The sequence below is a fragment of the Diadema setosum genome, chromosome 4, assembly GCF_964275005.1.
Source record: "Diadema setosum chromosome 4, eeDiaSeto1, whole genome shotgun sequence".
Taxonomy (NCBI): domain Eukaryota; kingdom Metazoa; phylum Echinodermata; class Echinoidea; order Diadematoida; family Diadematidae; genus Diadema; species Diadema setosum.
The window spans coordinates 22,512,011-22,538,984 of record NC_092688.1 but is presented as its reverse complement, the minus strand read 5'-3'; the positions used below and the strand labels follow the sequence as shown (position 1 = coordinate 22,538,984).

At 38.4% G+C, this 26,974-nt stretch overlaps 1 protein-coding gene across 1 annotated transcript; it reads left to right on the top strand.

Moving 5' to 3' along the window:
• Positions 1-761: 761 nt before the first annotated feature.
• LOC140227019 (acyl-coenzyme A thioesterase 1-like) lies at positions 762-15,132 on the top strand. Its single transcript, XM_072307452.1, has 9 exons — positions 762-810; positions 3,409-3,874; positions 4,069-4,341; positions 4,620-4,807; positions 5,898-6,106; positions 8,106-8,208; positions 9,195-9,275; positions 11,189-11,324; positions 12,762-15,132. The coding sequence occupies exons 2-9, from the start codon at positions 3,493-3,495 to the stop codon at positions 12,908-12,910; spliced, it is 1,521 nt and encodes a 506-aa protein (XP_072163553.1). The 5' UTR covers positions 762-810; positions 3,409-3,492; the 3' UTR covers positions 12,911-15,132.
• Positions 15,133-26,974: the final 11,842 nt, after the last annotated feature.

Below are 26,974 nucleotides of genomic sequence, written 5' to 3'. Positions count from 1 at the left end.
CCCCTCGGCCCTAGCTACACGCAGCCGCTGTAGCAGCGCGTCGCTTCGCGACAGCGGCTGCGTGTAGTTACCCTCGGCCCTAGGAATTAATATCTAACCATATCTTCAAAAGTAACGTTTAGAAGGGTATTGACCGTTTTTTCTAACGTTAAAATTATTTTATTTGAAGAGCAACTGAAGAGCTTTCTTTTGATACCAGAATCATGAAATAACTTGGATGGTGGCCTTCATAATTCTAATTTAAACCGTCTGTGTCACACTGTTTTTAAAAAAGTAGGCCCCTTAGCCTGACCAGACCGCTGTGCACAGCACAGCAGTCTGACATGTACTACAACTAGTGTTTAAACGTACGTAAACGACTGTCGCTTTTGACGGCAAGACCACAAAAATGTCTTTTATTTTGTTTGATTTTAACAGTAATACCACCCACCTATATCGTATATTGCTGATGGTTGAGTTGAATTTGGTGTTTTGTTGGTATCCAAACCTTATTGTTGAATTTTTCGGAGTACTGTAGATTGTGCGATGATTCACAAAATAAACGAACAGCCACGAACGCTCAACCCTAGTATATAGGTACGGTGTTAGCATTTTACGTATGCCCGTGCGTTTCGTGTGTTACGTATATAAAGCTTGTCGTCTTCTACCATGTATTTCCGCGCGTGCTGCTCTCATGATATGACGTCACTCCGACTACCTCCGACTACCTACGTTGTAGCATAGGAGAGTGATTGCCATTCAATAACACGCAGAAGATGAGGAGTGAAGCAATACGGACGCTCACAGACCTGATTTTAAGGACTTATTTCGGTAGGTTTTTGACGTAATTAAAAAAAAATACGCATACCGATTATTGGATGATTATCATAGATTACGGGGATTCCTTATATTTTAGTTTTCCACGATTAAAAAAGATATTCATGAAGGAGTCGCACAACCACCACTGAAAAATGACAACGTCTGCGAAGGAGTAGCCGTGCAGCCCTGTCGCTTCGCGACAGCGGCTGCGTGTAGCTAGTAGGCCCCTATGACTTTCTTAACAAATGTTAAGAATATAGACTTTGTTCTGTTGATAGGCAACCACCATCATCCCTTGTTTGTATCTTTATACAAAATCTTACCATGAAAAGAGGCCTGGCATGGTAGGGATTCCTTGTGTAACTGTGTTAAATATTCTAAAATTCATTTCCTTTTTCAGTTTTGAGGATTGCAACAGTGACCAAAATGTCGGGGATGGGTCCGGTTTGCGGCAGGATTTACACACATAGACATGTCAAAACGGGTGGAAATTGATGAAATACATGCGATCTTGAAAAACTATGAAATCGTGAAGGATCGAGATAATGAATCCAAATAAAGTGTTCTAACAAGCTGAAAACTAGTTGGACCATCAGAAAATATTTGGTTTTTGCAAAATTTTAATGTTTGCAGAAACCAGGGGACATTTTTGTGTGGGGTGCTGCAAACTGGACCACCTGCCGCAAACCAGGTCCTCTTCGTGGTTGCAAATTTTCTACATAAAATTGATTATTATGACTTGGGTAATTGTCCACCATACAAATTTGTGATGCATTGTCAAAGGCCTTTGGTACTTCTTCCAATAAAAGAAAAAATTATTTAATTTCTGTTGCCTGTTTTACCGGAATACTACTAAATACCCTTGAAAAGGCCATAACCTGCCGCAAACTAGGTCCGCTACTCTATACGATATAGAAACCTATGCGTGGGACGGGGCGCAATACGGTGGAACATTCAAACATGAATACAAATCAAGAAAAATTAGGGGGATAGGCCCTACAGGTAAATAACCTGAGGCTGAGGAAACAGGAGGAAAAAGAACTGAACGAAAGAAAATCCTCATTAGTAATATGGTAACCCTAACGTTACAGTATACAAATAATGACTGCTATGAGGGGCACAGTTATGGTTTTCACATCACCGAGGGCCTACATAATTTTAACTGTGCCCTGAATATCAAGCTGTCATTATTTGTTTTAATCACTTTTATATACCGAAAATAGAGATTCCGATATATAACGTTATATAACGCCCTTATTGAAACTGACCGCGTAGTATAGTATTGGCGCACAGAACGCTTAGTACGCACTTCACTGCGTGCAGAGCACATAAAAATGGATTGGCTTTGACTGTTGATGAGGATACTAGTGTGGGAAAATGCGAAAATTAACTTTTCATTAACGGTGTGAATCAAGGACAAAATTTCGAATGAATATTTTAACCGAATCGTGATATGTAATGTCTATGGAAGTTTCTAAAAAGCTTCGTACAACAAGATGTTCAATACAACTTAGTTTGTGTGCATTGTCAATGCAAAAACAGCGGTCGATCTAAATAAGGAGCGGCACCGCGGGGAGCTGAAAAGAGGCCACGCAAGTTCGACAGCGATATTTTTACACTGAAACTTCGAATTGAAAAGGGAAAAATGGCATTTGATAGTGCTGGATTATCTCAATCACGTACATATAGGTCAAGGTTTTACGTGAATTTCAGTGTTGAATATTCTTATCAAGCAAATAAACATTAGGTGGTCGATGAGTAGTAGGTCATAATAGTAATACACGCAATTATTGCTAACATATATAATTGCCCATTCACTGGAATTATGTGCTTTTCAATGGGAAAACAGGTGGTCGGTTTAAAAAATGAGCTACCACGGGCGCACGAAAAAACCTCCCGTGTGTTTATCATCGAGATTTACGTGCGTAGGATACGGAGCAACAATCTGAGCATGTGGTAAGGAACTGCGGTATTTTCTCCCAAGGTGAGATGAAATTGAGGTAAGTCTGTTGAATATTTTCGGTGAAATAGTGGTTACAAATAAAGGCGGTCGACGAGTGGTAGTTCCAACCATATAACGTTAGACCCTAGTGCAGGTGTGATCGATGTTTTAGACACCTACTCAGTATCATTAATGCAAGACACTACGCGCAGTGGTTTTGCATTCTTTACTGGGGATTTGAAGATGTTGAAATGTGACTGAAAAGCATGAGAACAAACAAGATCTACAGTTATACAGCAAACATTGACACTGTAAATGGTCTGTAAAGATGACTGCACATTGGAAAAGCATTTAATTTACCGTACACTCTACATGCTTTTTTTCACACGCAGTCCATTGGCAATACCAATTCTGATTATAGAGGGTATGATAGTAGGGGTGGTGATTTCAAACATTGTACTACGCATCAACCACTTTTTGACCTTGTAGATTTATTGGAAAATATCCAACAGTTTCACCTTAATTTCACTTTACTCAAGGCAGAAAATACTGCATATTGTTGTCTCGTGTAGTACCGTACATGTGGAATTCTCGGCGTCAAATGCAAGTGACATTGACCCTTGCTTGCATTGATCATAATGCCTGATATGTGATTCCCACTGCCCTAGGTACACTGTGCCTAACTGCGACCAGCCCCAACGCGAAGCGTGAAATAACTGTTTACAAGGAGCACCCCCGGGTTACATCGTGCCATGAACACAGAAGGCAGAGTTCGAGACAGACTGGGATGCCTTCTCAACCACCTGTACAGTGGGCCTAGAGGAGATGGAGTGAGTAGTAGGTGTGATGGTGCAGTCCTGAGGCAATGTTCATCAAGAAGCCAAATTAATAACGATATAACAGTAACTGCAAGTGATCAAGGCACAGCTCTGTCCGTTCTTGACCGGAGTCAAGAGACACATCTTCATGTCCACGCTCAGTCTGGCCTCAGTGATGAACTACTGGATATCAGGGTCAGCGGCCTGGAGCCAGGTCAGGAGGTGACCCTGAGAGCATATGTGATGTCAGAGTGTGGACGGTATCGCTTTGAATCAAGCGCTCAGTATGTGGCTGACAGGTCAGGTCGAGTAGCAGGTGAGCAGGGGGAAATGTCTTTGTAACATCTTTGCTGAAATTCATGGGCATGACTTGATAGAAACAAGTTCTATGTTTAAAAAAAAAAAAGAAATGATCACATGAAATGACTTCAGCAGTATCCATCATGTGTTCTTTTGCTGTGGGATGTATCACATTTCAAAATTGTTTTTCATCATCTTTCTTTTTGGTAGTCCAGAATGATCCTTCCATTGGTGGCAGCTACACAGGAGTAGAACCACATGGGCTTCTGTGGAGTATGGTTGCCACGGATACATCCAAGTGGCCTCGGCTCATCAAGAAGAACATCCAGAAGCCCTTTGTCTATCACTTCCGAGTGGTGGATGTTGCTGGCCGACTGCTGGGAGAGGCATCTGCTGAGAGGTGGTCCCTGGCAGACTATGTGGATAGGATTCCCCTCACTCATGGCAAAGCCAAAGGATGTCTCTATCTCCCTCAGCAGAAGGGTAATCTGGCTTAAATCTACTTGAAGATGTTGACCAATTTAAGCTCCAGCTCTTTACACTACAAAGATAACCAGTAGAAATGATTTCAAACTGCAGCATTGAGTAGAAGGTGAAACATGTGCATTGATCACAGTTCTGATTTAATGAATGCTGTGATTCAGAAAAAACCTGTTTTTATTAAAGTAGGTCGTATGATCCAGATTCAGCATAAAGACAAATTGTAGATGGGTATTTCAAGAAGATGATCTCTCCACTCTGTTGTCTATCACTTTGGTAAGGTAATACCACTCTGATGCCTGTCCTGATCGACATAAGGGGCGGGGTGCCGTACCTGATAGAAGATCGCCCCTCCCTCCTGGCCTCCCACGGGTTCGCCACCATCAGTGTAGACTATTTCAGGAAGATGAGGGGCGGGGCAGATTTGACGAGTAGTGTCATCACCTACTTTGACATGCAAATCTTCCTTGTGAGTATCATCATCTGCTGTCAGGATGTTCTGGATCTGTGTGAGGTGACTGAGATCTGTCAATCAAAAGGAGCAGCAACGACTGTCTCATTTCAGTGGTTCCCTATCCTCAATATGAAATATATTTTCTTAGTTGATCTATTTTTTTCTTACTTGCTGGTGCAGTTTTGTGTATTGTATTGCTGTGTTGTTGTTGTGTGTTTTTTTTTTTCAGGAAGCTTTGCCAGGTATGCATTTGGAAAGAAGTTAGCAGAAAGTATCATACAGAGTGTGTATGTTTCAAATTTCTTGTTCAATTTTCAAGTGTGACTGTGGTGTATTGAGTGGAGTGTCTAGATGAAACTAATCATTTTAGCACAGGTACAATGATCATATCTTTCTTAGAGTATTTCAATAAGAAAGTCTTGTGTTGTTGCCTTGATTGCTTCAAATGAACCATGTTCTTGTTGCTTTACAATCCTTACCCCACAAGCAAAAGCATATAGTTTAATTGTGTGCTATAGTACTCTGCCCAAGCTATTTAAAAGCCTGATCACTTAACCCATCAACCCTGTATAATATAGATTCAGCTGATAAGATACCAGTTGGTCAATCATCAAATGGATATAACTCACAGAGATTCAATTGGTCATATGCTTAAGATCACATGCTTTTGAATCCTCGGCGGAAACAAACATATTCCATGTTATACTTTGGACTCTGGAATAACTATTGAAAGAATTACAGGATAAATCTTTAAGTAGCTACTGTAGCATCACTCTATATGAAATAGTTTGGATTGGTATTCACTGTGAAACCATAACTCTTCAACAGATCATCAAATCTTTGAGTTTATTTTGTCACACTTGCTCTGTAAGTGAGGAGTGCTCTGCAGTTATCAGTGAATAGGAGCAATATTAGTAGCTTGACATAACTTTGGTATTGATAAATATTATCAATATGAATATATTTTATGTTATACATTATATTATTGCAGAGTTTTATGATAAAGGATTTGGGTGATTAAACAATTTTTTTTTTTTCCTTCAAACATTTACATGTATGCTAGAAGTTTCTGTGTATATATTGCATTGGATTTTGTCTTTGTCAGGACATCATCGATTTCATCAGGGAGCATCCTCGTCTGGACATCAACAGAGTTGGAATAGTGTCTGCTTGTCTTGGCGGCTATCTGGCCATGAATGCTGTAGCCAGAATAGCGGGACTTCCCATCAAGTGTTTGTCAGTTACAGGAAGCGGCGACGTTCCTCCAACTGGTGTAGGTCTTGTCCTACCTGACGGAACTCGGATCATACCCCCGTGAGTACCAGAAACTCATGATGACCTCAAAGATAGAATTATTATGGGGCAGATTCAGGAATTCCATAAAGTGGGGGGGGGGGGGGGGAGGGGCGCAAAGCAGTTCATATTTCCGGTGCCACTTCAGGGTTTAATCAGCTGAGAAGCAAAAAAAACAAACAAACAAACAAAACAAAACCAACAACAACAACAACAGCAACAATAACAACAAAAAACCCCACATATTTTTTTGTACTACTTCTGGGGTTAATCATGCGATTTCCTGCGTACTTTTCTTTCAAAAATTTAAGGGGGACATACACCCAGTGCTCCCCCTTTAATTTTTTCCTTTTATTTTAAAAAAGAAAACAAAATTCTTCCACTGTGTTATTATTATTATTTTTTTTTTGTAATAACGGTATGTAGATGATGGCTGATGTGAACATTCAGATTGTCTTCTGAAGAGATTGAAATTCTATCGAGGGATTTTGTGACTTCCGGTCGGCAAAATATGTGAATTCACAGTCGGCAAAAACTGTTTTATTTTGCAAAACCCAAACTATAATCCAATTATTCTTTTATTTATTAAATGGAAATTAGAAATAAAGGCAGGCTTACCTGAAATCCTGTCTCTCGAGTACTTTATAACATGCTTGTACCTACATTGCGCAGAATCCTCGTGTGTGCACGTGCGCAATAGCGTTGTAACAAGCGGCGAGTTCAAAACATTTTCATGTGATGTTAAATTCGTGGTTCAACCTCAAAGCGCGAAAAGCGCAAAAAAAAAAAAAAAAAACACCGCGAAAGAAACCACTTTTACAGTATCATAATTTGTATATTCCTGACATCCCCAACTATCATTATCTGAGTTATCGTGGTTGGTCAAAGTACACTGAGAATGTGCAACATCAACTTTTCACAAGACTCTGCTGAGCCTGGTGTAGAGACTGTCATCAGACACTCCAAAGATTTGAGGAGATCAAATCCAAATAGAAGAGTGGACTTTAGAGCCAACAGACTGCAGAAAGTTCTCACACTTATCAACACTGCTCACAAAGTACACATTAAGATGTGTCAAGAGTGTCTAAAGACTAGAGTTCCTATCATCCCGCATTTGATATCTTTGCACTTTGTAGACACCGTATATGTTCTCCTATGGGTTAACAATTAGAAAATCTTTTACCCTCAGTTATTTGTTAGTATTTCTTCATTGTGCAATCACAGACTGATTATTATAAGGTAACCCATGTAGTACAGTTTACTCTATGTCAATACGGTTGTACAAATTTAAAAAGTATTAAAAAGGATAAATCATTCTTACATGTGTATTCAACATCTTTATGCTCCTAGACTTTATTTGGCTGTCACATTCCTGTGACGCTCAAAGAAAGAAAAGCCTGTGGTAGTGTGCACATTTTCTGCATGTTGGGTATCAGTTCTAGGCAATTGAAATATGAGTGAGAATTTGATGTCACAGGTGCTCAATTTTTCATGAAACAGTGTTGCATTGTGTGCATATCAACCACATGACAGATTAACTGTAGGGTCTAAAACAGGCCAAGTAATATCTGCAGTGTGCAGCAAATAAACTGCTCATGTGAATGCTTCAATGCAGTCTGTGGAAGCGCATGACAGTTGGTCATGTCACATACAAATACTTTACCACCTCAATGACATGATCGAAGTGAGATATAGTGAGATCATGGTAGCAAATCTTGATAGATTTGGATCATGTGTAACTTTTAAAGGCAGATGTCTTCTATTTCACCCAAAGTTAATCCAGTCGTATCCAGATAGCACTGAAGGAAAGGAAGAACACAGACATCATATTGTCCAGTGAATGCAAAGTCCAAAAGCAACCAAAATAAGTTTTTTACATGAAATTTCTGTAGTTCACGAGAATATATAAATCATCAGCCAGTATCCCTTACCGTCAGTTTCAAACTCAATTAAAGCTAATGCTCTGGAAGTTTGTTGTACTGTTTTTGTGACACTTTTGAGAATTTCTTTTTTTTTTCAGACAGCCGAGTTTCGATGGTCAGGTGTTCGAAGGAGAAGATGGCCTACTGTACTGGACAATCACTGAGGAGCGTGTCATTCCTTCGGGAGAATTTGTGACTCCAGTAAGTGATGAAGATTGTGATTATGATGATGATGATGATGTGGATGGTGATAACGATTATAATGGTGATAAGGATGATTGTGATACTGGTACCGGTTGTTACGAGGATGATCCAATGCACAGTGTCTTATAAAAATAACATTCTGCAAAAACAAACAATTTAAACAAGCAAGCAAATTAACTGGCATGACAGGAATATTGTTTTCAGTTTCCATCAGACAGTGCCATTAGTATTCATCTGTAATAGATTGCCAATTTGGTGTAGCATACACCTGTCTAACATAGTCTTGGTGGGGCTATGCAGCCAATATGTGAACAGTGTGGGAATTAGTAACAAATGCGGTCATAGTTCAATGTCAAATACAAGTAAACAACTGAAACTTTGTGATCATGATATGAACTGAAGTTTTAACAAAAGACTGAGCAGTCAGACATGTTCTGTTTTTCATATATTCATAAATTTTGCATGGATATAAATCAGAACAAATCATGATCAATTTCAGTCAGGGTGCATCGTATGCTTACCCTTTTTTTTGGGGGGGGGGGTGGTTGGGGCAACAATCAGTGTTTTGAAACATGACAATTAGTGCAAAACATTGTTGTGTCCCAGCTCTCATTGATAGAAACACAATTTCAAAATGATGATTCCAAATGCACAGAAATGTGCATTTATAATCAGCGATTCTCTCTAATCACGTTTACTGGGGAAGCATGAACGCAAAATCACGTACATAGTGTTTCTACAATGTACAGTGCATGTTTGTCAATCCTCTCTTTCTTGAGCTTTAAAGAATAAAATGAGCATAAACAGTACCCTCCTGAATGGCATTTTGGATCAGCGTTGTGGCTCAGTGTTTCAAAAACGCTGACTCTGCCTTTGCAAACTGAGCATTAATCTTGTGTGTTATGGCAGTTGGCGTGTCATTTCAAGTTCTCTTCCCTGGATTGCACTATCTTGTATGTTGGTTTGCATTAATGTGTGTACAGGTGGAAGATATCAATATTCCAATGCTGTTCCTCATCCCAGGAGATGACAGGTTTGTATCATCACTGAAGCGCACTAACAGGGTGAGTAGTCTCACTTCAAGACACACTAAATTTCCCATGTGTCTCTAAGACTTTTCTTGCTTTCATTTAACCCAGTGACATCTGGAGATTTCATTCAATAATTCAACTTTTTCTCACTGAAGGAAGCAGCACATTTTACACTTTCACCAGATACCCGGTATTGAATGAGGAGTAGCATGATACAGGGATGGTATTAATGCAGCAAGAAACATAAACTCACATCCCACTCACACAGACACACACAGACACACACACAGACACAGCTGTAAGTGCAGCCTTTGGAAATGGTTTCTAGTGTAGATACTAAATGTAAACATTTTTTTTTGTTTTTTAACCACGTAGTAGTCTTGTAAAGTTATACTTTACTATAACCTGAAGTACGGTATCTAGGAGGAGCATTAATGTGGTAGACTTGACTAGTTCTTGACAAAAGAATGCCTTCACTGAAAGATGGCTGTACAATGTATTCAGTGCAAATCTTATTCTGCAATCAAATGAGATTATTTTTAAAAAAGAGATGGCAGCTGTTGTGGACTATTATAATGATGCTGATTGTATGATTAGATATCATGTGACAATGACATGCAGATGTTAATGTGTGCATAGCCCCCCCCCCCCCCCACCCCCAGTTAAAGGTAGGGGATACCTTTTACAGAACTCCCAAAATGCAGCAAAACATTAAATATGAACCTCAGGGGACTTGTTTAGGCCACTGCTGAGAAATTTGGAAGTCAACAGTTATCTACAATTTGAATAATGCACAAAACTCAACTACTCAGTAGTTCTGTGTGTCAGCCACAGTTAAGCCTTTTTGTTGCAGTCTTCTGTATTTTTTATCTATAAACACACATCTAAAAGTATAAGAGCTGATGTAATAGCATATAGAGTATGTGGCAAGAATGTATATAGAAATGTTTGTAAGTTTTGATGAACTTTCTTCACAAAATATACATGATGGACACACATGCAGTGCATGGGTCTGCAAAGGTAGCCTAGCAATGTACTGGAATTTACGGTGAGCCCCGAAAAAAATTCAATTCAAAATCTAACGGTCAATAAAAATGTACTAAATGTTACCTTCCACTTTCAATACTTTATGGGAGTTTCTAAAATGATACTCTCTTCCACATACCACTGTATTTATACAACTCTTCATTTAAGGCATGCAAATGGGATTCCCTACCTTTAAAGGTAGATCAATAAAGTCAATTTTCTCATGTAAACTGCATCTTTTCCTGGTGGCCCACAAGCATTTTGGGCATACTTGAGGTTGATCATTATGTGCACATTGAAATAGGGAGCATTTTGCTTAGGCCCTTTGTATGCATCTATAATTGAGATGAAAAAACAACAACAATAGCACTAAACATGTCATTGCCCTTATTCCATTTTTACTTTCACATAATTTTTTTAAATTTTAATAATTCATTAAGAGTAACATTGTAAAGATCGTAATGAAATATGTAAATACCATACAGTTTATTCCAGGCCCCGTTTCATAAAACTTATCAGTGACAGATTGGCGTAATTGTTATAAGCTACTGAAATCCTTGCATCTGATTGACTAAGAGCAAATTTGTCACAGAAATGTGGCAGTTGTCACTGATACCAAGTTTTGTGAAACGGGACCCAGCTTATGTTCCGTCTACTAGTCAAATTTCCACTTGGGAAGTCATTTAGCTATTTAGGGAAATTTAAGATAAGAAGTGTGTTTAAACTCAGTTACATGTATATGTTTGTTCTATATTTTTGTGCCCTAAATGGAAACAGTGCATATGCAGCAATACTATGCTGTATTTTTTGAATACCTTTGTACCAGCTGCATGCCTAGAGATATTTGCCACTGCAGGTTTTCAGAAATCAATGATATGGAGATAGTGCCTTCGTTATATTCTCTTTCTCTCTGTTGATAGATGCTCACTCGACTCCAGAATGTTGGAAAACATCATTTATTTGAAGCTGTCTTCTTGAGAGGCACCGGCCACATTGTGGATGTGCCATACCTACCACTCTGCAGATTTTCCAACATCAGTCCTGGTGCCAAAATAGGTACCAATATGACACAATTAAAGGCACATAGACCCGGTGGTGTAGTTGAATGCGTACATGGGCGCATGCCGCAAGGATCCTACAGAGACCTATGCTATCAACTCCTCTTTGGCGCTTACGCTTTGACTCATTTCCAGGAGTCCAAAGAAGTCTGATCACAGTTCGGTTCTTGATTCGGCTGATGATGACAGCTTTAGCAAACTTCTTCTGTGACGTCTTACTAAGAAGCATGCACCCTGGTGTCATTACAGATTGCGTGATGCACAGAGAAGACAACGAAGGCAATGAACGCTCAACCTCGGCAATCTTCGTATCAATACGAACTGTGATCGGCACTCTTGTCCAACAGCGCCCCTGCAACTACCGGGTCTATATGCCTTTCAAGGGATGGGATTGTATTGGTTGAGATGGGGATTCACATTTTAACTTTTTGCGAGATAAATTAGAAACCATGTACACCGTATATGGAATGTAACATAGAACTCTAAAAAGGAATTAAAATCTTATTTGATGAAAATCGGTTTTGAACTGGCTGAGATATCCAAAAGCCCAAGAGGTTCTTATAAAAGATGGGACCCAGCTTTTGTTATTACCTCTTTGTTTTAATTTATTTTTAGATATCTCATTTCAAAACCGATTTCCATCAAATAGGCTTTTAATTCCTCTTAGAATTGTACTAGTATGCTCTATTTCATAACTGGTTTCTAATTATCTCGCAAAAAGTAAAAAAAAATCTGAATCTCCGTCTCGGCCAAAACTAAACCATTCCTTTAACAAGATTCACTTTATTTGAAAGTTTTCATGGTGATGTAGTAGATGATTGAGCAAGGTTTGTGGTAACACCATGTTTGTGAAGTCCTCAAAAGAACTTCTTCTTTTTTTTTTTAATGAAAGAAGAAAGAGGAGAGTGAAGGAGAGAAGAGGTGTAGAGAGAGCGTGAGGAAGGCAAATTAGTGGCAGTCAAACGGCAGAAGTGAGCTGGAAGTGGAGGTTGTTCTAATGGAGACTGGAGAATAAGTGGCAGGTGCAGGTGTAAAGAAGAACAGAGTGAGAATTGGGCAAAGGGTTTGGAAGTCGGTGGGAGGAGAAAGATGAACCAGAAAGGAGGTGGGAGACGGGGAAGGAGAAGGTTGGAAAATTGTGGGGATATGGGAGAGAAGTGATGAAGATGTGAATGTTTGAAAGATGGAACAGGAAATAAAGCCAGAGAGAAAAGAAGTGATTGAGAATGTGGAATCAACAATAACACAGTAATTCTCTTTGCATAGTAGAAGGCAACAAGGTGTGCTTTTGCAAGATAAGAAAATGTAATGTTCTGTGTTTTTTTTTTTCTGTGATGTGGTATTTATGCAGATCTAGATGTATTTATCCACATGAAATTCTCTCCACTTGGATTTTATTGTGGTTTCTAAAATCTTAATGTCCATTTTGCCTCAGATCTCTTTGGGACCTGTGGAGGTGATCCAAAGCTTCACAGTCGTGGCCAAGAAGTGGCTTGGAGAAAGACTATCAACTGGTTCCGCCACCAGCTAGGGGTGACTGAGGTCTATCGCACAGACTGGCTAGACTCTGAACAAGGCCAATGAAAAACAATATGTATCGTTGACATCTTCCCTTGCCCAGTGATGTGCCTCGGCGATAGCTTATGCAGACTGTTAGCGGGTACTTAAAACTTGCATCCACACAACAGCTACATGTATGTGATCTTAACTTCTTATCCTACTTATATCCTACATGTGGGAAACAGGAACATTGTTCTTTCAATCAATTTGGAGGTTGGTTAAGGAAAATAATCATATGTTGTAGTGCATTGATCATTGCTCAGTTAAGAATACTGTACAGATATTTGCTAGCATATTCTCTATAGGCAGGATGGGCAGGTTTGATGTCTGCACCATACACATGCGCTGAAATATCACTCAGCAGTACCCGGACTTAAGTAAATGTTACTAGATATGAATGTGCATACAGGAAACACTTCCAAGAACTTGGGTTATGATGTGACATATGGGACTTTGTTTGTATGCAGGAGTGGATCCAGGAATTTCCTAAAGGAGAGGTGCCTTTGCAAAATTAAAGGGGGGCGCACACACGCCCCCTCATTTTTTTTTCTTTTTATCTCTTTTGTTTTAAGAAGAAATGAAAAGGGGGCGCATGCTCGGTGCGTCCCTCTCTGGATCCACCACTGGTATGCATAAGTGTCAGGCATATTTTATCCATTTTTTAAAGCAATCTGTTATACATTGTAATTGAATCATGTGAATTTGACATTTTGCTTCTTGTGCCAATAGCAGCTCCAACAAACTGAAATACTTATGAGTAGTATGTGACCCTGCACCTCAAAACAAACAAAAAGTCGCCAGACATGAATTTTTAGGTAAGACCATATTCTGAAAGAACAGACTAAATTAAGCTTTAAAATGATGTATAACTCAAATCAAATGGACTCTCATAACCTATCTAATTATTTGAAAGAAAGCACAAACTCGGGTAAAGTGTGAACTGAGAAAAGAGGCTCTGAAGTACAGTGTCTATTCAAGCGCTTAATCTTTACCAAACCATGCTGGCTGTGCGATGAATGGGACAAAAAACAGAAAGTAAACCACCAGAGTAATAACAATGAAGGGATTATCAGATTAAAATTAAGCATGCCTCATTAACAAATTCTGTCCATAATTTATGCCAACTTTCAAAGCAGTAGCACCATTCTTTCAAAAGTTATTAGAGGTGAAAGTGAAGAGTGTGGACAAGGTTTTTCAGAAATGAAAAAGGGATTCTAAAGACACACTTTAATAATCACACTATTCTACCAAAAATGTTCGAGATAAACTGCTAAATAAACACACTTTCCTGCCCGTTTTATGATACCAAATTTTAGCATAATGTAAAAGAAGAGACCCGCTCTTTCAGAAAATATGAAAAAGTCAAGTTCGGCTAGGTTGACCCATTTCACTTATTTTCAGTCCTCACGCAAAATCAGTGTGTGCGACTTTATGTTCGTTTTGAAGTGCACGGTCACATATGATACTTCAGTACGCAGTATCGACTCTTTGACATGTGCAATGCGGTATCTTAGGATGCTTGCAAGACAAGGCAGATAATGTATTCTGTAAAGTATTGTGTAAATTATGCTGTTAGAATTCAATGGCCATATCATGGGAAGAATTGCCATTAATCTTGGGGAAAACACCTTGAGCTGAGAAGTTTTTGACCAAGATTTTTTGGATGAATTGCTAAATTTCAGAGTGTTTTGTTAATTGTGCTTATTAATGTGCAAAAGGTGATAGTGTATCGTTTGGGAGTATAATCTTCATCAGCAGCAGAAAGGATCTATTCTTAGCCAGAGTACCTTAGACTGTTAGTAACAAGACACTTGTATAGTGATGTATGTTTAACTCTTATTCTTAATTAAAACTTTTTAAAGGGAAATTCCATTTCTTACGTTAATGTCGCCTTGTGTGAAAACAGAAAAGTCAGAGAAACTATAAACTGATGAAGCATACAGAGTAAAACAAATTGGCAACTCTGTGTGACGTAGGTGTTGAGCAATTTTTGATTTGTTTTGTACATGAACATAAAATTTCACTTAATGTCATTTTCTCAAATATTTTGTCAAGGACTCCTCTGCTGAGGAGAATATGCATTACTCTTATCATATACCAAAAACACATCTGAAGAATAGAGAATTCTTTCTAGTAAGAAAAGATAATTTGTGACTTTTGTTGAAAACATTGTGAGGTGAGTTTGAATGTTGAAATGTTTCATGCCACTTCAGTATGTGCCAGTGAAATAAATTCTCACTCAACCAATGCACTTACATTATGTTTGACTCTAAACTCCATGCACTGTACCATTATCTTTAGCTCAGAAGACAATGCTACATTGTGCAGGAACATTCAACTTTCATCAACATTGAAGAAGGTTATGAGGGACATGTAGTGTGTTGAATTTCAAAGTTGTATAAGTTTTTATTTACAGTTGTAGATTTTGAAGAAAACAGAAAACATTGATCACAATTATTTACAAATATACAGTGCACTCCCGTTATAACGAAATGCTCGGGACCGGGAGTTTTCTTTCGTTAAAACGAAATTTCGTTATAACCGAACAAATACAATATATAACGACAACAAGGAAACCACGTATATATATCATATTCTGTTTGCCGAATACCAGTACTCATCATACACTGGAGAGCTATGTGAAATGTGATGGGATAACTGTATCACAATAATAAACGCAAGTTCCCCTCAGAATCTGTGCGTGACATAAGGAGCGAAAACACAATGGCGTGAAGCGTTCACCCATGCAGAGATGCTGTAAATGCTTGTTCTGCTATACGTATTTTCGAAAGCAATTCGCATTTCGTTATAACGGAGCACATTTCTTTGTTTTTCTTTGTCTGTGGCGCTCGGAAAAGACTTCGTTGTAGCGGAAATTTTGCTATAACCGTGTTCGTTATAAGCGAATTTTGTACCATAGACTTTAATGGTGATAATTTTGGGACCAGAAGATTTACTTTGTTATAACGAAATTTCGTTATAACCGTGTTCGTTGTAACGGGAGTGCACTGTACAATTCTAGTGGTAATGACTTCATTTCCTCACAGTTCATACAATATGTAAATCTATTATTGAATGGTAAATGTTAATTTTTATCGTATAGCAACATTCACTAATGTTGACCTGAACATAGATTCACAAAAAGTCAATGGATACTAGTACAAGACATTATATACTCTTATATGAATTGTATGAGGGTTGAATTACCACCTTTTTTATAATTCATTTGCAAATTAAAAAAAAAAAGAAGAAAAAGATTTCTTTTTTTTTTATTATTCAAAGGGATATGTTGGATGAAGCTCCAATCCACGACCACATTGGTTTTGATTGAGAAAGTGAAATCAACCAACGCCACATTGGCCTTTCAGTAAAATTGAACAAAAGTGAACAGTTTTCAAATATTGTAAACTTTTCACAATGAAAATTAATGAACTATGTGTTCTCAACTATGACACCAAGTATACCAGATGGAAAGATGATTGCCAACACCTCACAATATCTCTATTTACCCTGCATGGTAAACACAAATCTTCGAGATGAATTTTGTGTGTTTGAAATCAAACAGAAGAAAAATATCAATTCTTAGCATCAAATTAATAAATGCTTACAAGCAGTTTACATCATAGTCATGGTATATCAATCAGTCATTATGGATGTCAGACTACTTCATATCTTGATGTCACGGCAGACCAATGAAATATACATGTACATGTATTATGAAATTTTGAAGATAATTCAACAAAATTATTAGTTTTTTAATGAAAAGTACACATTCCTGTGACTTGTTACTGATGATATCACTTTCCTACTTTCAGAAAGAGGTAATGTCAGTTTCTTCTCCATTATGATAGAAGAATTGCATTTTGTCAAATTCTTGTTATATTTTCTTTACACCGTTGTTCTGCAGTGATGTCACGAATTGTTGTAGTCCATTCATGCAGCGATGTAAAGCGGTGTAAATGAAACTTTATTTTAATTCTTAACTTTTAAACTGATTATCTGTTTTTCCTCAAACTTTACTGTTGTGCTATACTAGCAAACATACGTGCTTCATTTACCCAATCCTCGTGCATATTTGGGGGAAATTCCCCTTTCTAGTGGTACAACATTTGTAATCTTCGGGCTACTGGAACTCTTTTATAATTAAAATATTCTTCGCATTATAACACTTTCTCTATTATACTACATTGTACATTCTTTATATATATGTATATATCGCATTGAGGAATTATACATACAAACTTTGGGCAAAATAACACCAAAAAACATGCTCGTTCTCTCAATCCTTTTGAATACACTCCCCTCTCAGGACTGCCACAATTTCTGAGCCTCCCCCTTTTTTTGTTGACAAGCTTTTCTTGCTTTGGAGATCCCTTTAAGGCCGGAACATTGCTCAGATGTTCAAGGAGGTTTAAGAGATGGAACTCCAACTGGCTGTAATTATTCAAACAGCTGCCATTTTTCTATTGATGCATAAAAGAATTCCACAGGTGCACTTGTGCCTTTGATGATCAGGGTTCATGCCGCCGTCTTTTTGAGCAATCTGAAGATTCATTTTAAACTCTAACATATCGTCTATATTCTGCTTGTTTATTTGTCAAATAGAATGAATGTTCTCTTACTGATAAAGCATATGAAACAAAAGTAAATACCATCCAAGATTATGTGCAAAAATGTAAACCTGAGCTGTATGTCATGAAAATATTTGAAACTGTACTCTCACTACAAAGCCGATTTTGTCATCTTTCTGATCGCTTCCGACAAATGAAACTGATAATGGTATAATTTTCGAGTATAGTTCTTTATTCAGTTAGATGTTAGACTAGTGTAAAGTTATGTAAAAACAAGTAATTTTGATTTTCATTTCATCAATGTTTGTACATTTTTTGTTTGCACATTCCCATGCCTGTACTATTAATGTACTTGTTTTCTAAGAAGGGATGGTGAAAAGCAATTACAATCATAATGACATATCTTCCTTTGAGAGTGAGGGGTGATGATACAATGCCACATGAATCAATTGTCTTCCCATCTGTGAGACAGCTCCAGTTTAGCACATACTTCAAATATTTCTGAGTGACGGCATGAAACTTGGGATCAAAGGGAATGAGACTGGTGTTACTCCATTTCCCAAACCTCCTTGGTTGGTTTCAGTTCATTATTCCGACTTTTATTAAATTTTTTTTTTTTAATTATTTTTTTTAAAAGTCCTGAAATGAAGTAAGGTTCGCGAGTGTGAAAGTAAAGAAAGGCGCATGGGTCCTAGTTCAACCTCAGCGCCAGCATGTTTGTTTGTTGTTAATGTTATTATCATTGGTGTTTATAATGTTAACGCCCTCCGGTGGGCAATCGTGTTAAGCGTCTTGGCTGCGGTAATAAATCTACACCACAACCGTACCTGGAATCGTCCGGTGTTTTCTTCTCGTAATGGCGTGGTGGCAGCGGTGGGATCCGAATCTTAGGCCCGATTTAACGTCCACAGGAATCCGAACGGGGAGAGATCTCGCTCGACATAAAAGGGGCCGGACGTTCAGCAAAAGCGCTGTGATAGTTCCAGGTACTGATTTCACCTTTGTGTGTGTAGTCCCATACATACACATTGAAAATGTGTGATGCATCAACGCAGCGATGCGCCGCAGCGGCCAAGTCCAAGGCACCCGCACCCGCACCGACACATCGGTGCCCCGTGACTACTGTCGGAACCACGGCAGCTGACACATCGTGCACAACCCCCTACTTCCCCGGAACTGTTGGTCTCTACCCTCCCGTGGAGGTCGACGTCCACTTGAGAAGTGGTACACCACTGAACATCATCAGAGTGTCAATGGCAGAGAAGTTGGAGTTGGATATTGTGGTTGATTCATATGGATATGATGATCACTTAATTCATGATTACTGGTCTATTGGAGATAGTCTCAAGCTGCCTGATAGTCTCATGCTGACAAAGATAGTAGGCCTGACCTGCTTCTCTATTTATTGTAATGGCTTACAGATGTTGTTTGATGCCATCGTCGTGAGTGATGACAACACAGATAAGGACATAATTGGCGGCGCCCCCTTCATGGAAACAAACGACATCTCAGTGCGCCCCTCAAAGCATGAAGTCACATTCAGCGATGACTCTGTGTTCACATACAATTGGCATTGTGATTATCCTCCTTCCTGTCAGCCTATTCATGCAAGTGACTATGATAACCAGCATCAACCTGTTTGCAAAGCAGCTGACAGCACGCCTGATTCCAGTCACCTTCAGCTTTTAGCTCAGTGTGAGTCTAGCTCTTGCACCAAGCGTTTGCCTGCCGCCCATGCTGGACTTCTACATACAGAGCAGGAACACCACCTTGAGTATGGACTTAGCTCTGATGACTGTCACCATCCTGTCAATTGTGATCCTCATTGCCCTACTACTACATCCCCGTCCGGCTCCCAGCTGGAAGGCGTGAATGACCCTCCACCCTTGGCTGCTACGTGCCCAGCCTTGCCAACGCACACCTCATCAATCCCATGCTCTGGCACCCCATCGCCATCTGCTGTCATGATAGACATCGCACAGACTCCCCAAGACAGAGAAGGCCCTGCCCATGCACATGGTCCACCCCCTGAGGCTGAAGCCATGGACGTTGGTCTCCCAACAGCGATGCAATACCCCGGTAGTGCCCGCATGGGTGCACCTGACCCCAAGCTAAGGGTGCCCTTCAATGTTGTCCCTAGCACTTCCTGTCACAATGGTGATGTCTGCTCCCTGACCACTGTACGGGATACCTCTGATGCCCATCTTGGTCCTGTATTGCTATATCCTTTGTGTACCAGCACCAGCAGTTTCCCTCCTGACAGCTCGACTGATGTGCACCACATGTCACCCATGGGGTGGGATACGCCTCCCCAGCCGTGGCCTGATGATGTTCTCGAGCATTGTCCTCTCGTCACTAGCCAAGTTTTGGTACAGCCAGTCCCTGCCCTTTCTGCTCCTGCCCCCTACCTTGCGTATGATGACAACCATCCCCCTGATGGTTCCAGCCGGCCACCGTCCACCATCCCCTTACGGGCAGTACAAGCTCCTTCCCTCTGGATGAGTTTGTTGCTCCTTTCCTGTTCCCATTCGCGCCCCCCTGATGCCAGCAGCCCACTGATGTCCTACATGCTCCATGCGGCTTCTTTGGCCCACACCCTGATGACTCCCTACCCCAAGTCATGCCCCTCTTCTATCTGTGCTGCCTATGCACCTGGATAGTGTGGCCCATTTTGCTTTGTGTATATTGAGTATAGACAATAGACTTTGATGGACATGTTAATCATGCAGTAACTCATTCTTTTGTGTTTTTATGTACAGATGAATAAGATGTTTAACATGCCTTTTTATCGGGTATACATGTACGATTGTATTTCATTCTTTCTAAACATTTACGGTTGTTGGTTTGTTTGTTTTTTCATCAGAAAGTAAATGTAATGTTTCAGTTGTCAGTATTTGTACCAGGTGTACCCCCTTTTTATAGATACACGTCTTCCTGATTATTTTTGTGTTTTCATAAAAAAAAAACCAAACAAACAAAGACAAGAGAGAGAATAGATACAATTGTACTGTACTGCTGTTTATCAGTAATGTCCTCAGCTTATTATTTGCTTTTCACCAATGTAGTTGGTGTACTCGTGTGTTATGATCGCTTTCATTTGCTGCAATGCAAGTTTGTCCCTGTCATACTCAAGCCTTTGGACTCTGTCCTCTTTGTACATAATATGTAAGTGTGTTGTGTTCTTAGAGGGTTCTCTATCTTTTATACGATGTGTGGTTTTACATCATTGGGTAAAGCCAATTTCATTTCTCTGTTTTGGATGGGAAACCAAATCTGTTTTTATACTTCTTACACTTTACCCTCATTCGGGTATTTGTACTTTCTGTTCAAATTTGAGATCTGAGTGATTCCTCATATGGGATTTTTTTACATAGGTTTTATGCAGATCTTTATAATTATTTTGATCTGCAAGATCTGTATAATACTTGTTTTAGTTTCAGATTATACAGGTTTTATACCTCTTGTCGATAAAGTATTGTGTATATTATGATTTATTATTGCCTCTTCTGTTGCTGTAACTTGATTATTACCCAACAGATTTCATTCAGACTTGCTAGGGAGAAGTATGGGTGATCATTCCACATGAAGGACACAACAGTTTGTGGTAATGGCGCCCTCAGTGTTCCAACTTTGGATGCCAATGCTTATTTCTTGTGTGTGCTCTATCAGCCACATTTTTTATAAGTTTTTTTTTTCAAATTTGGTAAAAAGGTGCTTTATAGTGAAATGAAGATGCTCATTTTTTTTTGGTGGTGGCACCTTCGTTTGTTCTGTTTTTATACATGAAAAGGTAAATTCTACAGGGTCCGCTTGTGTGTGCGACCCTACCTTGTTTTTTGACTGATCTTTAAAAAAAATTTTTATGTACATGTATTTTAGTCAAATTTATACACCTACATCTATTTGGATTTTATTGTATCCTGCAATAGTTGCCATGTACAAAATTGTGGCCTACAAAGTAATCCAGATGGAGTATGGGAGATGGGTTCGGGGGATACATGTGCTCGATTGCGAGTGCTTCTAGTTTACAATTTGCAGTGAACAGAAAGAAGTGATCTGGGCAGCACTTGTTACATAAATATGCTCTGTGTTTGATATTACATGTAATTGTATTCCAAATGTTATATGCCTAATTTTGAAGATAATATCTATGCAACAGTCAAGTAAGTCACTGTTTGAGTGTAGATTTTTAGGTTTGGTTTTTAAAACAATCCTTATGTTACAGTTTGCTAAAGTCACCCATTATTTGGTTTGATATGAGTATAGTTATAGACCCTGTGTTTATGCTTGTCCAGCATTCCCACGTGTGACTCTGTGTTTTTATTAACAGTATACCATGCTGTAATAGAAGTATAAAGTAGTTATTGCAAATTTTTTATATGCATAAGTATTGTATCATTTATGCAGGGAGCTGTCTGTGTATAATTGCTTAATGAAGTGATTTTGATGTGTATTATGGGTAATATGAAGTGCATGCATATGTCATAGCTTCGTGTATTCTTTCCATGCATACGTGTATCATGTTTATTTTTGTAAACTACAAGATGGTGGATTTTAAGTATACTGTGTTTGATTTCACTAGTGTACATGTGTGTCAATGGAGATTTTAGTCTCTACGTACTATGATTTAAAGCGTTAGATAGATATTTTTATAGGGATGGAAGAACACATCTTCTGGCGGTAGTTATGTTTTTTTTTTGTCTCGATTATCTCACACTCTCATAAAGGAATTGAAGAGAGAAGGTGGTGAAGATGGTATGTACTTGTATGTTAAATGATGGTGTGATACAGTTGTTTAATTTTGATACAAAAGTTTAATAGAGTTTGAAGTGATTGTTACAAATTTATTATGATTTATCTTAGTGCTCATGTGTTATGTAAAAGGGCATAAAAGTATTGTAATGTTTGCATATTTGCAGGATAAGTAGATATGTAAGTTATTTGTTGTTTGACCTTTCGTAATACCTGTTTGGGAATGTTATGACTTATGTATGTATATAGGTTCCTTTTTTTCGTTGTTACAAGCTGGTTTTTGACTTGCTTAGCAGTTTGACAGACTTTGATAGTTGATGTGTAACATAAAGCTGACAGTGCCAAAAGAGATGATGCGTTATAAGTGTTACTCAATTGTGATGATATTTTATTAGGTTAAGGGTCAGTTGATGTTATAAATAAAGCTTCCTCTCTTTGTGTTTGAGTAGGATATTTTGCTCCATTTTATTGGAGGTATAAACTGATGTTGTTTATACAGTGTAGTAGACATGTTGCCAAGAATTACTTAGAATCTTGTTTGACATGCCGAATTGGATTTTCAGAGAGAAGTATTGTATTGAGCTTTGTAAGCAAAGGAGAAAAGAAGTAGTCACGCCAGCATGTTTGTTTGTTGTTAATGTTATTATCATTGGTGTTTATAATGTTAACGCCCTCCGGTGGGCAATCGTGTTAAGCGTCTTGGCTGCGGTAATAAATCTACACCACAACCGTACCTGGAATCGTCCGGTGTTTTCTTCTCGTAATGGCGCAGAGTAACGAACCTTTGGCATATCAAACCTGAACAACGGAAGCTCACTTCATTTTCAGATTAACAAACCTTGAGATAACCTTTTAGATAGAGTTAGAATGAGTTATCACCTAGAAGGGTGCATTTGAGCGGGCGCCTGGGAGAGGGTGATAATCATTACTCCAAAGATATGTACTGTAAATCCATAGGCCTCATAATAGGGTCTACATAAGGTGATCGTCAGCCCAAAAATGGAACAGTTTTCGTTCATCCGAACATTTTGTCCCGTTATTCCAAAGGTTTGTTATTTAGACGGTTCTTAAATCCGAAAACGAAACAAGGTCCATTTTTCGGAGGATTCGATAGTCTGAAAATGAAATGGGTCCGCCCAAGTATTCAAAATTGGACCCCATTAAAGACCAACTATGTAATGCAGCTATAGATTAGCCATCTAGCCATCTTGTCAGATGAAAAATATTGACATGTGTACAAACAAGCAAACATAGGTTCGTCAGTCCGAAAACGGAAAAGAAAAACCAAGGAAAACGACAATCTTAAAAACGATGTAGGGTTCATTGTTCAGAAGGTTCGAATGCCTAAAAATGTGGTATAATAAAATGGGGTGATGTTTCTAATTCAAAAGGTTCATTAATTCAGGGGTCAATCGGATCCGAAAGTGAACAGAGGGTGGGTACATTACACCGAACCTTCGGTATTACAAACCTCACTTCCTTTTCAGGTCAGATATCGAACCCTAGGAATATAATGAACCCTCTGAATAACGAATCTTATTCGGGACTTCATGTCATTTAACCCTATTCTAACTGAGCTATTTGAGACCAAGTTTTTACTGAGGGGGGTCAATTTGACCCCCCCTTCAGATCTCGGCCGATGATCACGCGATCGCCGCGAAATTTTGCCTGAAGATAGAGCTGGATGTTAACTACAAGATTACATCGTCATAAAATAAAAAAATATTGCCTTTCTATTTTTAATAAATTATGCAAATTTGTGCATGAAATCATATTTTCACCTATAACTCCATTAAAGGGAATGTAAACCCCACGAACAATGAGGATTGAGTAAAAGCAGTAACATTAGTAGAGCACATCAGTGAAAGTTTGAGGAAAATCGGGCAATCGATGCAAAAGTTATGAATTTTTAAAGTTTTGGAGTTGGAACTGCTGGGTAAGGAGACTACTAGAGGTTATGACGTATGAGTGGACTACAATGTAAAGAAAATATAAAGGGAAATCAGTAAAAATTCATTTTTCATGAAAATTACACATTCCATCAACTTGATACTGACATATGTGAGGGGTAGCATTTATTCCCCCTGCTTTCTGAAAGTGATTAATAGTCAAGAGCTCTTTCATTTTGGTAGAAAAAGGAATTTTTGTGAAATTCCTTTTATATTTTCTTTATTGTTGTCCACTAATATGTCATAACCTCTAGTAGTCTCCTCATCCAGTGGTCCCAACACCAAAACATAAAAAAATTCATAACTTTTGCATCGATAGTCTGATTTTTCTCAAATTTTCACTGATGTGTTCTACTAATGCTAATGCTTTTACTCAATCCATATTGCTCTTTGGGTTTGCCTTCCCTTTAAAAATACTGGAGGATTGCTAAATTTTTGTTTCAGAATTCCTCAAGACACATCAAACAATTTTTGTGTACAAAAATAGCTCAATTGAAATTAATTTCTTTTGTGTTTCACTGTTTTGTTAATTTCTTATGTATTTCATTGTTTTTTCAACCTTTTGTTTTCTATTTTTTTGCCAAAACTTGTTGCAGGCACTTTTTCGGGCTTATCTACACTAGAATTGATTAATTTCAATGGTTAGAAGTTGAAATTATCTAATTCATATCAATTTAACCAAACAACACTACATGTATTTGCATTGGATTTGCACACGATATCATGAATTTGAGCTGTTTTTTGGTTGACATGCATATATGCAAAACATTCCGTAACTTCAAAACGGTGTACCCGGACGTCGCAAATTTGGTTTCAAAATATGCGGGAGACTTCAATGAAAAAAGTCGTGAAACGACGCGGCAAAAGCTTTGCGCGTTGTGAAATCGTGGCGCGAAACGTCGAGGGGGGGGGGGTCAATTTGACCCCCCCCCCCCAGTTAGAATAGGGTTAAGGTTCAACGAATCTCCAGAATGACGAGTCTTCAGAATAAAGAACCTTTACTTCATTTCGCATTAACGAACCTTTTGAATAACAAATATTCGCCATAATGAACTGTCTATACCACCTCAAGACAGCTAAGCTGTCATTACAATACACATAGGAGAGACGTTTTGTGTGTGTGTGTGTGTGTGTGTGTGTGTCTCGCAGGAAATGAAAAATGGAAACACTGTGACATGACTGTTTTTATTGGTATGAGTCCTACCTCATGTTAATAACACAATTTCAGCGGTTACCAGCACAACACACGTAGGATCAAAGACTGATGATGCTATTACCTAAATTTACATGTGATTGATACCACAGTCACATTTTTCAAACTGGACAAAATGAAAAGAAAAAGGGTACCGTAATAATAATGATAATAGTGATGATGACAATAACAGTAATATAAATGATAATAATGATAGTAATAATAATAACAATAACAATAATAAAAAATAATAATAATAATGAGAAGAAAAAAAAAAATAGCCATTGGTGCCTCCTTAAGAACTAAATGTATTCACTTCGGGGCTGCGCCCCTCAGTAGTGAATAATTCTTTTGGAGTCACCTCTGCCAATAGTTTTCACCTGAAACTCTCAAGGAAAAGCATATATTGGCATGTTTGATACTACATGAAGTAAAATGACATCACTCCTATGACGACATTAATTTGCAAAAAGTATATCATTTGCAAAATGATGTCACAAAGCAATTAAGTCTAAAATTGTGCGCAACTTTGTATGAAATGTAACAACTTTTAACCAAAACAAATAGAAAATTATGACATCACAAGGCAATTCTTTAACAACCTTTGTAAATGTCTGGGATATTGTAAATGTTTGTTCTGTCGTTTTATTTTGTATGCAGACGATTCTACAGTTCTTGCATCTCATAAAGACACTAATATGTTAATTTGTAATTTGAATAGAAGTTTAGTTCATAGGTTTAAGACAAATGAATTATTTTTGAATAAACAAAACAATTGTGACGCCACAAAGCAATTTTGACATTGCGCACTGCTTCTACCGTCACTATGTGAAACAGTTTCTGTACAATTGTGACGTCACAAAGTAGTTCTGACATCGTGCACTGGGTCCCTTCTTAATATTGCATTCATCACAAGACTTCTTGCATCCTATTTTCCCTCCATTTTCCCCTTCTTTTGTTTACACTTTTGATCCAAAATGTGAAATAAATATACACTGTGTACTTTGCCTAATTTCGAGTACCGGCAGAGTAGAAATCCCGTAAGGCCTATGATTGATATACCGTAGTAGCTTCAGGGTGTGAAAATCTGTTTCAGAATTCCTCAAGACACATCAAACAATTTTTGTGTACAAAAATAGCTCAATTGAAATTAATTTCTTTTGTGTTTCACTGTTTTGTTAATTTCTTATGTATTTCATTGTTTTTTCAACCTTTTGTTTTCTATTTTTTTGCCAAAACTTGTTGCAGGCACTTTTTCGGGCTTATCTACACTAGAATTGATTAATTTCAATGGTTAGAAGTTGAAATTATCTAATTCATATCAATTTAACCAAACAACACTACATGTATTTGCATTGGATTTGCACACGATATCATGAATTTGAGCTGTTTTTTGGTTGACATGCATATATGCAAAACATTCCGTAACTTCAAAACGGTGTACCCGGACGTCGCAAATTTGGTTTCAAAATATGCGGGAGACTTCAATGAAAAAAGTCGTGAAACGACGCGGCAAAAGCTTTGCGCGTTGTGAAATCGTGGCGCGAAACGTCGAGGGGGGGGGGTCAATTTGACCCCCCCCCCCAGTTAGAATAGGGTTAAGGTTCAACGAATCTCCAGAATG

Coding starts and splice junctions, on each gene's coding strand:
- LOC140227019 (XM_072307452.1), top strand. CDS start 3,493: ATGAACACAGAAGGCAGAGTTCGAGACAGACTGGGATGCCTTCTCAAC. Junction 9,276..11,188: donor CACTGAAGCGCACTAACAGG/GTGAGTAGTCTC, acceptor CTCTGTTGATAG/ATGCTCACTCGACTCCAGAA. Junction 11,325..12,761: donor CAGTCCTGGTGCCAAAATAG/GTACCAATATGA, acceptor ATTTTGCCTCAG/ATCTCTTTGGGACCTGTGGA.